This window comes from Oncorhynchus masou, unplaced genomic scaffold (assembly GCF_036934945.1).
Source record: "Oncorhynchus masou masou isolate Uvic2021 unplaced genomic scaffold, UVic_Omas_1.1 unplaced_scaffold_6180, whole genome shotgun sequence".
Lineage (NCBI taxonomy): Eukaryota > Metazoa > Chordata > Actinopteri > Salmoniformes > Salmonidae > Oncorhynchus > Oncorhynchus masou.
Window position 1 is genome coordinate 1,773 of NW_027012610.1, and position 17,076 is coordinate 18,848.

The 17,076-nt window shown below is 43.2% G+C and overlaps 2 protein-coding genes across 3 annotated transcripts; both read right to left on the minus strand.

Annotated features, from left to right (window-relative positions):
* Positions 1-2,338: 2,338 nt before the first annotated feature.
* LOC135536439 (trafficking protein particle complex subunit 10-like) lies at positions 2,339-3,848 on the minus strand. Its single transcript, XM_064962780.1, has 4 exons — positions 3,738-3,848; positions 2,544-2,739; positions 2,386-2,435; positions 2,339-2,350 (listed from the first exon to the last, which is right to left on the minus strand). Exons 1-4 carry the CDS (start codon positions 3,843-3,845, stop codon positions 2,339-2,341), a joined length of 366 nt encoding a protein of 121 aa, XP_064818852.1. The 5' UTR covers positions 3,846-3,848.
* Positions 3,849-7,371: 3,523 nt separating this feature from the next.
* On the minus strand, positions 7,372-17,012 carry LOC135536438 (trafficking protein particle complex subunit 10-like). 2 transcript variants are annotated; one of them, XM_064962777.1, is made up of 4 exons: positions 16,824-17,012; positions 8,767-8,931; positions 7,660-7,854; positions 7,372-7,538 (listed from the first exon to the last, which is right to left on the minus strand). In XM_064962777.1, exons 1-4 carry the CDS (start codon positions 16,896-16,898, stop codon positions 7,437-7,439), a joined length of 537 nt encoding a protein of 178 aa, XP_064818849.1. In that variant the 5' UTR covers positions 16,899-17,012; the 3' UTR covers positions 7,372-7,436. The 2 variants fall into 2 exon arrangements, with proteins under 2 accessions (XP_064818849.1, XP_064818850.1); XM_064962778.1 differs by lacking the exon at positions 8,767-8,931.
* Positions 17,013-17,076: the final 64 nt, after the last annotated feature.

Below are 17,076 nucleotides of genomic sequence, written 5' to 3' on the forward strand. Positions count from 1 at the left end.
ACGACAAGGAGTCCATCTTGGATTGCTTACTGTTGTAGAGCCTTGCAGAGAAACGACAGGAGTCCATCTTGGATTGCACTGTTGTAGAGGTTTGCAGAGAAACGACAGGGAGTCCATCTTGGATTGCTTACTGTTGTAGAGCCTTGCAGAGAAAGCGACAGGAGTCCATCTTGGATTGCTTACTGTTGTAGAGCCTTGCAGAGAAACGACAGGGAGTCCATCTTGGATTGCTTACTGTTGTAGAGGTTTGCAGAGAAACGACAGGAGTCCATCTTGGATTGCTTACTGTTGTAGAGCCTTGCAGAGAAAGCGACAGGGAGTCCATCTTGGATTGCTTACTGTTGTAGAGGTTTGCAGAGAAACGACAGGAGTCCATCTTGGATTGCTTACTGTTGTAGAGGTTTGCAGGAAAGCGACAAGGAGTCCATCTTGGTTGCTTACTGTTGTAGAGCCTTGCAGAGAAACGACAGGAGTCCATCTTGGATTGCTTACTGTTGTAGAGGTTTGCAGAGAAAGCGACAGGAGTCCATCTTGGATTGCTTACTGTTGTAGAGGTTTGCAGAGAAACGACAAGAGGTCCATCTTGGATTGCTTACTGTTGTAGAGCCTTGCAGAGAAACGACAGGGAGTCCATCTTGGATTGCTTACTGTTGTAGAGGTTTGCAGAGAAACGACAGGGAGTCCATCTTGGATTGCTTACTGTTGTAGAGCCTTGCAGAGAAACGACAAGGAGTCTCTTTTCATTGTCTCATTTACATCTTTCTGGATCGACAGGCATCTCCTCTTGGCCTTAACGGGGAGTTTGACTTGAAACCGTTTTTATAGTTCCAATAAATCTAAAATCTATAGTTGTTTTTTAATCCTAATTGAAAATTGTATGTATATTACTATAAATATTGATCACATGCTCTGTGTATGATCATATATTTTGATACATTGAATGTTAATATTGTGAAACTATGTAATACATCTGTTTCAGGAAGTGATGTCACGGAGTACTGCCCCTATATATAGGACCTTTCCACCCCCACCTGGGATATGGAGGCCTGATGAAGACCTAATGGTTATAAATAAATATCACCTGGCAGCAGTGAGCAGCGTTTTCCTTTCTGTTTTTCAGTGAGTTTGCCTACAACTCCAGCACCTGTGGAAAGTACCTGGATGTGCGTATATTCTTCGGCTTTTGTAAATGTACTTATATAACAGTATGTACAGTGGTCAGATGAGGGCAGTGGAACTACAAATGTTAGTTATGGACTGTGGGTTTGGTGAGAATGGTGAAAGGCCAGGAGACAGGAACATAGCTGAGACGTACATCAGCGTCCGTCCGTCCGTCCGTCAGTCACACACACACACACACACACTTTACTATACTCAGGTCTTTGTTGCATTTGAGTTTAATACAGAAAGTTTGAGGAAGGACAAGATTGCCTTGGCTAAGGTCTTCGTATGTCAACAGGGTGTGTCCAAAATGTGTCCTCTCCCTTTTCTGAGACCAAGTAGTCAAACACAGATCTATTCACTGAGCCAAAACACAGTCTGAAGAGGAGAAGGAAAACATATGTCAAGACATCAGCAGGTTGTGTTGTGTCTAGTTCATCAGGGCTCTACGGATGTGACTGTGTTCGCTCCAGGCTCGGGGGCTAGTCCAGCTAGCAGAGCCCACAGTCAGGAGAATCCATAGTCTGATCTTAGAACAGCTACTTTTGGGTCCCAACCAAACTTAAGAGCTCCAGAACAGCGGAGCCCCACAGGAGGTCTGGGGCAAGAGGTGACGGTAGTGGCTGTTGACCAACCACCAGGGTCACGTGGCGTTGATCTCTAGAACGTGGTCATCAGTAGAGGGAAGCACCAGGACCTGGCATCCCTGGCTGTGGTTGAACACCTGTCCCGGGCTGAAGGGCACCAGGCGAGGCATGGGAAGAACCCTGGACTGCTGCTCCCCGCTGCCCACAGAGTGGACACTTCCCTGGCTACAGAAGCTGGCCGTGTCCCCTGGTCATCCAGAGGCCGGTCCATCAGGGAGAGGATATCATTTTCTACACAGCCGTCTGTGAACAGAAGGGTAAAGGGGAGTTAGCACCTGGCACAATGCATAATTAAAAACATTTAAAAACATACATTCATGTCAATGGTTGATTTGCATGAATATCCAAAATACACAAGTTAGGATTTAGCCCTGTGAGAGTCAAACCTCTGTGAGAGGAGGAGAGAGCCTGAAGAAGGGAGGTAGGACTCACCTGTATCAGGTTGGCTGGCGGAGTTGGCACTGGGAGGTAGGTACTTAACACACCTTGATGTCAGGGAATGGCAGGTGCCAGCGAACAGGGGCATCAACTCAACCTGTACCCTGTGGTTGGCATTAGCATCCGCTGGCATTGACACCAGCCCTGAGCTTCTGCCATACACCACCCAGCTACTGCTGCTGTCTGCCACTGGGGGAGAACAGAGATGGGTTTAATGTGCTCACTGCACACACACACACACACGACTATAGTCCACCGCTTGAAGTAAACCCACTATCTGAGTTTATGCACACTCACCTTCATACATGAGCTTGGTGGAGCAGACCTCCTCTGTCTCTGTCTGCCCTTTCTCCTCTGTCCCTCCATCATCATCCTCATCATCCTCAGGTTCAGCCAGTCGTGTAATGGACATCTCCAGCCCACAGAGGGAGCCAGAGTGACAGTTTTGTTGACCAGCCGCAGGCATGATCTCTGCCCTCACACTGTACAGTGTCTGCAACACAACACACCAGGTTTGGGCTCAATTTTGAATTCAGGAACTGATTTGAATTTAAAAGAAGTGAAAAACAGATTTTCTATTTTTCAGTTTTCTTTCTGAATTGACTGACTAATTCCAATTGACCCCAATCCTGCAGAACACAGATATGAAGTAGAACACAGATGTAGAACACAGATATGAAGTAGAACACCGATATAAAGTAGAACACAGATATGAAGTAGAACACCGATATAAAGTAGAACACATGTAGAACACCGATATAAAGTAGAACACATGTAGAACACCGATATAAAGTAGAACACATGTAGAACACAGATATAAAGTAGAACACAGATCTAGAACACAGACGCAGAGTGGAACACAGACGCAGAGTAGAACACAGACGCAGAGTGGAACACAGACGCAGAGTGGAACACAGACGCAGAGTGGAACACAGACGCAGAGTGGAACACAGACGCAGAGTGGAACACAGACGCAGAGTGGAACACAGACGCAGAGTGGAACACAGACGCAGAGTAGAACACAGACGCAGAGTAGAACACAGACGCAGAGTAGAACACAGTAAAAAAAAAAAAGCTGTTTAGCTAAAAGCTAAAGCAATCATTTTGCTATGACTGTCTGAGTGGTCTAAATAGGGCATAATTGGACGAGCCTAATGGGAAGAATTTGGAACCTGAAAACTAGCTGTTATTGGTAGAGAGGTTTGAAACTCTGTTATTGGTCTATTAACTTATATGGCCTGGTGATGTCGCCAGGCAAGCTAAAACTCCACCCATGCAAATCTGCTGATTAGTAGGACCTGTGTAGATTGTATTTTCAATCAGAAATTACCAGGAAATAACACAGATGAAAATGTTTCACACTTTTACAATGTTAGTTTCATCAGCTGTTGTACAATATGATACAAAACACAATAAAAACAGAACTTTGACTCCACTGGGCCTTTTAAGCTGACAGGATCAGTTGGGTACCAGGTACATTAGGCTACTCACTGTCACTCTCTCCAGTTGAAACTCGTAGTGGTAGGGCTTGAAGGATGAGACTTCCTCAGAAGCAGAAGAGAAGCTGGCAGAGAACACACACTGTAGACAGACTGGCATGTTTTCCTTCACCTCACATCCCACATACGCAGTAAACACTCTGCTTACTGCACACCAACTATATATATATATAGAGAGGAGAACCACACACTGCTTACTGCACACCAACTATATATATAGAGAGAGAGAACCACACAACACTGCACACCAACTATATATATAGAGAGAGAACCACACACTGCTTACTGCACACCAACTATATATATATAGAGAGAGAACCACACACTGCTTACTGCACACCAACTATATAGAGAGAGAGGAAGACCCACACACTGCTTACTGCACACCAACTATATATATATAGAGAGAGAGAACCACACACTGCTTACTGCACACCAACTATATATAGAGAGAGAGAGAAGGACCACACACTGCTTACTGCACACCAACTATATATATATAGAGAGAACCACACACTGCTTACTGCACACCAACTATATATATAGAGGTTTATATATGTAGAGGTTTGCAGAGAAACGACAGGGAGTCCATCTTGGATTGCTTACTGTTGTAGAGCCTTGCAGAGAAACGACAGGGAGTCCATCTTGGATTGCTTACTGTTGTAGAGGTTTGCAGAGAAACGACAAGGAGTCCATCTTGGATTGCTTACTGTTGTAGAGCCTTGCAGAGAAACGACAGGGAGTCCATCTTGGATTGCTTACTGTTGTAGAGCCTTGCAGAGAAACGACAGGGAGTCCATCTTGGATTGCTTACTGTTGTAGATCCTTGCAGAGAAACGACAAGAGGTCCATCTTGGATTGCTTACTGTTGTAGAGGTTTGCAGAGAAACGACAAGGAGTCCATCTTGGATTGCTTACTGTTGTAGAGGTTTGCAGAGAAACGACAGGGAGTCCATCTTGGATTGCTTACTGTTGTAGAGCCTTGCAGAGAAACGACAGGGAGTCCATCTTGGATTGCTTACTGTTGTAGAGCCTTGCAGAGAAACGACAAGGAGTCCATCTTGGATTGCTTACTGTTGTAGAGCCTTGCAGAGAAACGACAGGGAGTCCATCTTGGATTGCTTACTGTTGTAGAGGTTTGCAGAGAAACGACAAGGAGTCCATCTTGGATTGCTTACTGTTGTAGAGCCTTGCAGAGAAACGACAAGGAGTCCATCTTGGATTGCTTACTGTTGTAGAGGTTTGCAGAAATGACAAGGAGTCCATCTTGGATTGCTTACTGTTGTAGAGGTTTGCAGAGAAACGACAGGGAGTCCATCTTGGATTGCTTACTGTTGTAGAGCCTTGCAGAGAAACGACAGGGAGTCCATCTTGGATTGCTTACTGTTGTAGAGCCTTGCAGAGAAACGACAGGGGAGTCCATCTTGGATTGCTTACTGTTGTAGAGCCTTGCAGAGAAAGCGACAAGGAGTCCATCTTGGATTGCTTACTGTTGTAGAGGTTTGCAGAGAAGCGACAAGGAGTCCATCTTTGATTGCTTACTGTTGTAGAGGTTTGCAGAGAAAGCGACAAGGAGTCCATCTTGGATTGCTTACTGTTGTAGAGCCTTGCAGAGAAGCGACAGGGAGTCCATCTTGGATTGGTTACTGTTGTAGAGGTTTGCAGAGAAACGACAAGGAGTCCATCTTGGATTGCTTACTGTGTAGAGCCTTGCAGAAACGACAAAGGAGTCCATCTTGGATTGCTTACTGTTGTAGAGGGTTTGCAGAGAAACGACAAAGGAGTCCATCTTGGATTGCTTACTGTTGTAGAGCCTTGCAGAGAAACAAAGGAGTCCATCTTGGATTGCTTACTGTTGTAGGGTTTGCAGAGAAACGACAGGGAGTCCATCTTGGATTGCTTACTGTTGTAGAGGTTTTACCAGGAAAGCGACAAAGGAGTCCATCTTGGATTGCTTACTGTTGTAGAAGTTTGCAGAGAAATGACAAAGGAGTCCATCTTGGATTGCTTACTGTTGTAGAAGTTTGCAGAGAAATGACAAAGAGGTCCATCTTGGATTGCTTACTGTTGTAGAGGTTTGCAGAGAAGCGACAAGGAGTCTCTTATCATTGTCTCATTTACATCTTTCTGGATCGACAGGCATCTCCTCTTGGCCTTAACGAGGAGTTTGACTTGAAACCGTTTTTATAGTTCCAATAAATCTAAAATCTATAGTTGTTTTTTAATCCTAATTGAAAATTGTATGTATATTACTATAAATATTGATCACATGCTCTGTGTATGATCATATATTTTGATACATTGAATGTTAATATTGTGAAACTATGTAATACATCTGTTTCAGGAAGTGATGTCACTGAGTACTGCCCTATATATAGGACCTTTCCACCCCCACCTGGGATATGGAGGCCTGATGAAGACCTAATGGTTATAAATAAATATCACCTGGCAGCAGTGAGCAGCGTTTTCCTTTCTGTTTTTCAGTGAGTTTGCCTACAACTCCAGCACCTGTGGAAAGTACCTGGATGTGCGTATATTCTTCGGCTTTTGTAAATGTACTTATATAACAGTATGTACAGTGGTCAGATGAGGGCAGTGGAACTACAAATGTTAGTTATGGACTGTGGGTTTGGTGAGAATGGTGAAAGGCCAGGAGACAGGAACATAGCTGAGGCGTACATCAGCGTACGTCCGTCCGTCCGTCAGTCACACACACACACACACACACACACTTTACTATACTCAGGTCTTTGTTGCATTTGAGTTTAATACAGAAAGTTTGAGGGAAGGACAAGATTGCCTTGGCTAAGGTCTTCGTATGTCAACAGGGTGTGTCCAAAATGTGTCCTCTCCCTTTTCTGAGACCAAGTAGTCAAACACAGATCTATTCACTGAGCCAAAACACAGTCTGAAGAGGAGAAGGAAAACATATGTCAAGACATCAGCAGGTTGTGTTGTGTCTAGTTCATCAGGGCTCTACGGATGTGACTGTGTTCGCTCCAGGCTCGGGGGCTAGTCCAGCTAGCAGAGCCCACAGTCAGAGTCCATAGTCTGATCTTAGAACAGCTACTTTTGGGTCCCAACCAAACTTAAGAGCTCCAGAACAGCGGAGCCCACAGGAGGTCTGGGGCAAGAGGTGACGGTAGTGGCTGTTGACCAGCCACCAGGGTCACGTGGCGTTGATCTCTAGAACGTGGTCATCAGTAGAGGGAAGCACCAGGACCTGGCATCCCTGGCTGTGGTTGAACACCTGTCCCGGGCTGAAGGGCTCCAGGCGAGGCATGGGAAGAACCCTGGACTGCTGCTCCCCGCTGCCCACAGAGTGGACACTTCCCTGGCTACAGAAGCTGGCCGTGTCCCCCTGGTCATCCAGAGGCCGGTCCATCAGGAGAGGATATCATTTTCACAGCCGTCATGAACAGAAGGGTAAGGGGAGTTAGCACCTGGCACAATGCATAATTAAAAACATTTAAAAACAGCCATTCATGTCAATGGTTGATTTGCATGAATATCCAAAATACACACAAGTTAGGATTTAGCCCTGTGAGAGTCAAACCTCTGTGAGGAGGAGAGAGCCTGAGGGAGGTAGGACTCACCTGTATCAGGGTTGGCTGGCGGAGTTGGCACTGGGAGGTAGGTACTTAAACACCTTGATGTCAGGGAATGGCAGGTGGCCAGCGAACAGGGGGCATCAACTCAACCTGTACCCTGTGGTTGGCATTAGCATCCGCTGGCATGGACACCAGCCCTGAGCTTCTGCCATACACCACCCAGCTACTGCTGCTGTCTGCCACTGGGGAGAACAGAGATGGGTTTAATGTGCTCACTGCACACACACACACACACACACACACACACACGACTATAATCCACCGCTTGAAGTAAACCCACTATCTGAGTTTATGCACACTCACCTTCATACATGAGCTTGGTGGAGCAGACCTCCTCTGTCTCTGTCTGCCTTTCTCCTCTGTCCCTCCATCATCATCCTCATCATCCTCAGGTTCAGCCAGTCGTGTAATGGACATCTCCAGCCCACAGAGGGAGCCAGAGTGACAGTTTTGTTGACCAGCCGCAGGCATGATCTCTGCCCTCACACTGTACAGTGTCTGCAACACAACACACCAGGTTTGGGCTCAATTTTGAATTCAGGAACTGATTTGAATTTAAAAGAAGTGAAAAACAGATTTTCTACTTTTCAGTTTTCTTTCTGAATTGACTGACTAATTCCAATTGACCCCAATCCTGCAGAACACAGATATGAAGTAGAACACAGATGTAGAACACAGATATAAAGTAGAACACAGATGTAGAACACAGATATAAAGTAGAACACAGATGTAGAACACAGATATAAAGTAGAACACATGTAGAACACAGATATAAAGTAGAACACATGTAGAACACAGATCTAGAACACAGACGCAGAGTGGAACACAGACGCAGAGTGGAACAGACGCAGAGTGGAACACAGACGCAGAGTGGAACACAGACGCAGAGTGGAACACAGACGCAGAGTGGAACACAGACGCAGAGTGGAACACAGACGCAGAGTAGAACACAGATGCAGAGTGGAACACAGTAGGGTTGAACACAGTAAAAAAAAAAAAAAAAGCTGTTTAGCTAAAAGCTAAAGCAATCATTTTGCTATGACTGTCTGGGAGTGGTCTAAATGAGGGGCATAATTGGACGAGCCTAATGGGAAGAATTTGGAACCTGAAAACTAGCTGTTATTGGTAGAAAGGTTTGAAACTCTGGTCTATTAACTTATATGGCCTGGTGATGTCGCCAGGGAAGCTAAAACTCCTAATCTGCTGATTAGTAGGACCTGTGTAGATTGTATTTTCAATCAGAAATTACCAGGAAATAACACAGATGAAAATGTTTCACACTTTTACAGTGTTAGTTTCATCAGATGTTGTACAATATGATACAAAACACAATAAAAACAGAACTTTGACTCCACTGGGCCTTTTAAGCTGACAGGATCAGGTGGGTACCAGGTACATTAGGCTACTCACTGTCACTCTCTCCAGTTGAAACTCGTAGTGGTAGGGCTTGAAGGATGAGACTTCCTCAGAAGCAGAAGAGAAGCTGGCAGAGAACACACACTGTAGACAGACTGGCATGTTTTCCTTCCACCTCACATCCCATACGCAGTAAACACTCTGCTTACTGCACACCAACTATATATATAGAGAGAAGGACCACACACTGCTTACTGCACACCAACTATATATATATAGAGAGAGAGAACCACACACTGCTTACTGCACACCAACTATATATATAGAGAGAGAGAACCACACACTGCTTACTGCACACCAACTATATATAGAGAGAGAAGGACCACACACTGCTTACTGCACACCAACTATATATATATATAGAGAGAACCACACACTGCTTACTGCACACCAACTATATATATAGAGAGAGAAGGACCACACACTGCTTACTGCACACCAACTATATATATATAGAGAGAGAACCACACACTGCTTACTGCACACCAACTATATATATAGAGAGAGAGAACCACACACTGCTTACTGCACACCAACTATATATAGAGAGAGAGAGAGGAGGACCACACACTGCTTACTGCACACCAACTATATATATAGAGAGAGAACCACACACTGCTTACTGCACACCAACTATATATATAGAGAGAACCACACACTGCTTACTGCACACCAACTATACATATAGAGAGAGAACCACACACTGCTTACTGCACGCCAACTATATATAGAGAGAGAACCACACACTGCTTACTGCACACCAACTATATATATAGAGAGAAGGACCACACACTGCTTACTGCACACCAACTATATATATATATAGAGAGAACCACACACTGCTTACTGCACACCAACTATATATATATATAGAGAGAAGGACCACACACTGCTTACTGCACACCAACTATATATATATAGAGAGAGAACCACACACTGCTTACTGCACACCAACTATATATAGAGAGAGAAGGACCACACACTGCTTACTGCACACCAACTATATATATAGAGAGGGAACCACACACTGCTTACTGCACACCAACTATATATAGAGAGAGAGAGAACCACACACTGCTTACTGCACACCAACTATATATATATATATATAGAGAGAACCACACACTGCTTACTGCACACCAACTATACATATATAGAGAGAACCACACACTGCTTACTGCACACCAACTATATATATAGAGAGAGAACCACACACTGCTTACTGCACACCAACTATATATATATATAGAGAGAACCACACACTGCTTACTGCACACCAACTATATATATATATAGAGAGAGAACCACACACTGCTTACTGCACGCCAACTATATATAGAGAGAGAACCACACACTGCTTACTGCACACCAACTATATATATATAGAGAGAACCACACACTGCTTACTGCACACCAACTATATATATATAGAGAGAACCACACACTGCTTACTGCACACCAACTATATATATAGAGAGAGAGAACCACACACTGCTTACTGCACACCAACTATATATATAGAGAGAGAGAACCACACACTGCTTACTGCACACCAACTATATATATAGAGAGAAGGACCACACACTGCTTACTGCACACCAACTATATATATATAGAGAGAACCACACACTGCTTACTGCACACCAACTATATATATATAGAGAGAAGGACCACACACTGCTTACTGCACACCAACTATATATATAGAGAGAGAGAACCACACACTGCTTACTGCACACCAACTATATATAGAGAGAGAAGGACCACACACTGCTTACTGCACACCAACTATATATATAGAGAGGGAACCACACACTGCTTACTGCACACCAACTATATATATATATAGAGAGAACCACACACTGCTTACTGCACACCAACTATACATATATAGAGAGAACCACACACTGCTTACTGCACACCAACTATATATATAGAGAGGGAACCACACACTGCTTACTGCACACCAACTATATATATAGAGAGAGAACCACACACTGCTTACTGCACACCAACTATATATATAGAGAGAGAACCACACACTGCTTACTGCACACCAACTATATATATATATATATATAGAGAGAACCACACACTGCTTACTGCACACCAACTATATATATATATAGAGAGAACCACACACTGCTTACTGCACACCAACTATATATATATATATAGAGAGAACCACACACTGCTTACTGCACACCAACTATACATATATAGAGAGAACCACACACTGCTTACTGCACACCAACTATATATATAGAGAGAGAACCACACACTGCTTACTGCACACCAATTATATATATATAGAGAGAACCACACACTGCTTACTGCACACCAACTATATATATATAGAGAGAGAACCACACACTGCTTACTGCACACCAACTATATATATAGAGAGAGAACCACACACTGCTTACTGCACACCAACTATATATATAGAGAGAGAGAACCACACACTGCTTACTGCACACCAACTATATATATAGAGAAGGACCACACACTGCTTACTGCACACCAACTATATATATATAGAGAGAACCACACACTGCTTACTGCACACCAAATATATATATATAGGGAGAACCACACACTGCTTACTGCACACCAACTATATATATATATAGAGAGAACCACACACTGCTTACTGCACACCAACTATACATATATAGAGAGAACCACACACTGCTTACTGCACACCAACTATATATATAGAGAGAGAGAACCACACACTACTTACTGCACACCAACTATATATATAGAGAGGACCACACACTGCTTACTGCACACCAACTATATATATAGAGAGGGAACCACACACTGCTTACTGCACACCAACTATATATATATATATAGAGAGAAGAACCACACACTACTTACTGCACACCACACTTACTGCACACCAACATATATAGAGAGAACCACACACTGCTTACTGCACACCAACTATATATATATATAGAGAGAGAACCACACACTGCTTACTGCACACCAACTATATATATATATATATATATAGAGAGAACCACACACTGCTTACTGCACACCAACTATATATATATATAGAGAGAACCACACACTGCTTACTGCACACCAACTATATATATATATATAGAGAGAACCACACACTGCTTACTGCACACCAACTATACATATATAGAGAGAACCACACACTGCTTACTGCACACCAACTATATATATAGAGAGAGAACCACACACTGCTTACTGCACACCAACTATATATATATATAGAGAGAACCACACACTGCTTACTGCACACCAACTATATATATATAGAGAGAGAGAACCACACACTGCTTACTGCACGCCAACTATATATAGAGAGAGAACCACACACTGCTTACTGCACACCAACTATATATATATAGAAGAACACACACTGCTTACTGCACACCAACTATATATATAGAGAGAGAACCACACACTGCTTACTGCACACCAACTATATATAGAGAGAGAGAACCACACACTGCTTACTGCACCAAATATATATATAGAGAGAGAACCACACACTGCTTACTGCACGCCAACTATATATATATATATAGAGAACCACACACTGCTTACTGCACACCAACTATATATATATATAGAGAGAACCACACACTGCTTACTGCACACCAACTATATATATATAGACAGAGAACCACACACTGCTTACTGCACACCAACTATATATATATATAGAGAGAGAACCACACACTGCTTACTGCACGCCAACTATATATAGAGAGAACCACACACTGCTTACTGCACACCAACTATATATATATAGAGAGAACCACACACTGCTTACTGCACACCAACTATATATATATAGAGAGAACCACACACTGCTTACTGCACACCAACTATACATATAGAGAGAGAGAAGGACCACACACTGCTTACTGCACACCAACTATATATATATATAGAGAGAGAACCACACACTGCTTACTGCACACCAACTATACATATAGAGAGAGAACCACACACTGCTTACTGCACACCAACTATATATATAGAGAGAACCACACACTGCTTACTGCACACCAACTATATATATATAGAGAAGGACCACACACTGCTTACTGCACACCAACTATATATATATAGAGAGAGAACCACACTGCTTACTGCACACCAACTATATATATAGAGAGAACCACACACTGCTTACTGCACACCAACTATATATATATATATATAGAGAGAACCACACACTGCTTACTGCACACCAACTATATATATATATATATAGAGAGAACCACACACTGCTTACTGCACACCAACTATATATATATAGAGAGAGAACCACACACTGCTTACTGCACACCAACTATATATATAGAGAGAACCACACACTGTTGGGTAATACACCAACTATATATAGAGAGAGAACCACACACTGCTTACTGCACACCAACTATATATATAGAGAGAGAAGGACCACACACTGCTTACTGCACACCAACTATATATAGAGAGAGAGAACCACACACTGCTTACTGCACACCAACTATACATATAGAGAGAGAACCACACACTGCTTACTGCACACCAACTATATATAGAGAGAGAACCACACACTGCTTACTGCACACCAACTATATATATAGAGAGAAGGACCACACACTGCTTACTGCACACCAACTATATATATAGAGAGAAGAACCACACTGCTTACTGCACACCAACTATATATAGAGAGAAGGACCACACACTGCTTACTGCACACCAACTATATATATATATAGAGAGAACCACACACTGATTACTGCACACCAACTATATATATATATAGAGAGAACCACACACTGCTTACTGCACACCAACTATATATATAGAGAGAGAGAACCACACACTGCTTACTGCACACCAACTATATATATATATATATATAGAGAGAACCACACACTGCTTACTGCACACCAACTATATATATAGAGAGAACCACACACTGCTTACTGCACACCAACTATATATATATAGAGAGAGAGAGAGAGAGAGAGAGAGAGAGAGAGAGAGAGAGAGAGAGAGAGAACCACACTCTGCTTACTGCACACCAACTATATATAGAGAGAGAGAACCACACACTGCTTACGGCACACCAACTATATACACTGCTCAAAAAAATAAAAGGGAGCAGTTAAACAACACAATGTGACTCCAAGTCAATCACACTTCTGTGAAATCAAACTGTCCATTTAGGATGCAACACTGACTGGCAATACATTTCACATGCTGTTGTGCAAATAGAGTAGACAACAGGTGGATATTATAGGCATTTAGCAAGACACCCCCAATTCACCAATTTGTAAGTCGCTCTGGATAAGAGCGTCTGCTAAATGACTTAAATGTAATGTAATGTAAAAAGGAGTGGTTCTGGCAGGTGATAAATCTCACAGACCACTTCTCAGTTCCTATGCTTCCTGGCTGATGTTTTGGTCACTTTTGAATGCTGGCGGTGTTTTCACTCTAGTGGTAGCATGAGACGGAGTCTACAACCCACACAAGTGGCTCAGGTAGTGCAGATCATCCAGGATGGAACATCAATGCGAGCTGTGGCAAGAAGGTTTGCTGTGTCTGTCAGCGTAGTGTCCAGAGCATGGAGGCGCTACCAGGAGACAGGCCAGTACATCAAGAGACGTGGAGGAGACCGTAGGAGGGCATTAACCCAGCAGCTGGACCGCTACCTCCGCCTTTGTGCAAGGAGGAGCAAAGACCCAAATCCAATTGAGCACATCTGGGACATCATGTCTCGCTCCATCCACCAACAGCACCACAGACTGTCCAGGAGTTGGCGGATGCTTTAGTCCAGGTCTGGGAGGAGATCCCTCAGGAGACCATCCGCCACCTCATCAGGAGCATGCCCAGGTGTTGTAGGGAGGTCATACAGGCAAGTGGAGGCCACACACACTACTGAGCCTATTTTTGACTCGTTTCAAGGACATTACATTAAAGTTGGATCAGCCTGAAGTGTGGTTTTCCACTTTAATTTTGAGTGTGACTCCAAATCCAGACCTCCATGGGTTGCTAAATTTGATTGCCATTGATACTTTTTGTGTGATTTTGTTTTCAGCACATTCAACTATGTAAAGAAAAAAGTATTTAATAAGAATATTTCATTAATTCAGATCTAGGACGTGTTATTTTAGTGTTCCCTTTATTTTTTTGAGCAGTGTATATAGAGAGAGAACCACACACTGCTTATTGTACACCAACTATACAGAGAGAGAACCACACACTGCTTATTGTACACCAACTATACAGAGAGAGAGAGAGAACCACACACTGCTTATTGTACACCAACTATACAGAGAGAGAGAGAGAGAGAGAGAGAGAGAGACCACACACTGCTTATTGTACACCAACTATACAGAGAGAGAGAGAGAGAGAACCACACACTGCTTATTGTACACCAACTATACAGAGAGAGAGAGAGAACCACACACTGCTTATTGTACACCAACTATACAGAGAGAGAGAACCACACACTGCTTATTGTACACCAACTATACAGAGAGAGAGAACCACACACTGCTTATTGTACACCAACTATACAGAGAGAGAGAGAGAACCACACACTGCTTATTGTACACCAACTATACAGAGAGAGAGAGAGAGAGAGAGAGAGAGAGAGAGAACCACACACTGCTTATTGTACACCAACTATACAGAGAGAGAGAGAGGACCACACACTGCTTATTGTACACCAACTATACAGAGAAGAGAGAGAGAACCACACACTGCTTATTGTACACCAACTATACAGAGAGAGAGAGAACCACACACTGCTTATTGTACACCAACTATACAGAGAGAGAGAGAGAGAGAGAGAGAGAGAGAGAACCACACTGCTTATTGTACACCAACTATACAGAGAGAGAGAGAGAGAACCACACACTGCTTATTGTACACCAACTATACAGAGAGAGAGAGAGAGAACCACACACTGCTTATTGTACACCAACTATACAGAGAAAGAGAGAGAGAACCACACACTGCTTATTGTACACCAACTATACAGAGAGCGAGAGAACCACACACTGCTTATTGTACACCAACTATACAGAGAGAGAGAGAACCACACACTGCTCATTGTACACCAACTATACAGAGAGAGAGAGAGAGAACCACACACTGCTTATTGTACACCAACTATACAGAGAAAGAGAGAGAGAACCACACACTGCTTATTGTACACCAACTATACAGAGAAGAGAGAGAGAACCACACACTGCTTATTGTACACCAACTATACAGAGAGAGAGAGAGAGAGAACCACACTGCTTATTGTACACCAACTATACAGAGAGAGAGAGAGAACCACACACTGCTTATTGTACACCAACTATACAGAGAAAGAGAGAGAACCACACACTGCTTATTGTACACCAACTATACAGAGAGAGAGAGAACCACACACTGCTTATTGTACACCAACTATACAGAGAGAGAGAGAGAACCACACACTGCTTATTGTACACCAACTATACAGAGAAAGAGAGAGAGAACCACACACTGCTTATTGTACACCAACTATACAGAGAGAGAGAGAGAGAGAGAGAACCACACTGCTTATTGTACACCAACTATACAGAGAGAGAGAGAACCACACACTGCTTATTGTACACCAACTATACAGAGAAAGAGAGAGAGAACCACACACTGCTTATTGTACACCAACTATACAGAGAGAGAGAGAGAGAACCACACTGCTTATTGTACACCAACTATACAGAGAGAGAGAGAGAACCACACTGCTTATTGTACACCAACTATACAGAGAGAGAGAACCACACTGCTTATTGTATACCAACTATACAGAGAGAGAGAGAGAGAGAGAGAGAGAGAACCACACTGCTTAGTGTACACCAACTATACAGAGAGAGAGGGAGAGAGAGATAATCACCTTACATCAGTGAAAGTTACAAAAGTGAAGGTCTTAAATCTGTGATGAAAATAGGGCTATTGGAATATTGCTGATGTTGAGACTTGTCAGAGCGTCTGTCTCTTCTGATGGTTCATTGTTAAGTTACCTGTTGTGCTTTAGTGTTGAGGGACTGCAGTGCCAGAGAAGATCCGTGATGTTTCTCTGTTAGCCTCTGGTCCATCAGGTGAAAGTTCACATCTGACACGTTCTGCAGACACACCTGGATGTACTTCCTGTGAGTCAGGTCAAAGGGTAGCGGTCAAAAGGTCAAATTCTTTCAGATCTACAAACAGAAAACCAGCAGTACCCCGGACCTCATAGGTTAAGATTTGAATACTAGGTGTTGTTTTTTCCCCAGG

Bases quoted from the DNA above. Each gene is read 5' to 3' on its own strand.
- LOC135536439 (XM_064962780.1), bottom strand. From the start codon at position 3,845: ATGCCAGTCTGTCTACAGTGTGTGTTCTCTGCCAGCTTCTCTTCTGCT. The intron at 2,740-3,737 runs GTGAGTAGCCTA...GTTGTGTTGCAG, and splicing joins TTCAACTGGAGAGAGTGACA to ACACTGTACAGTGTGAGGGC. The intron at 2,436-2,543 runs GTGAGTGTGCAT...GTTCTCCCCCAG, and splicing joins CACCAAGCTCATGTATGAAG to TGGCAGACAGCAGCAGTAGC.
- LOC135536438 (XM_064962777.1), bottom strand. From the start codon at position 16,898: ATGGACCAGAGGCTAACAGAGAAACATCACGGATCTTCTCTGGCACTG. The intron at 8,932-16,823 runs GTAACTTAACAA...CTATATATATAG, and splicing joins TCAACACTAAAGCACAACAG to TTGGTGTGCAGTAAGCAGAG. The intron at 7,539-7,659 runs GTGAGTGTGCAT...TGTTCTCCCCAG, and splicing joins CACCAAGCTCATGTATGAAG to TGGCAGACAGCAGCAGTAGC.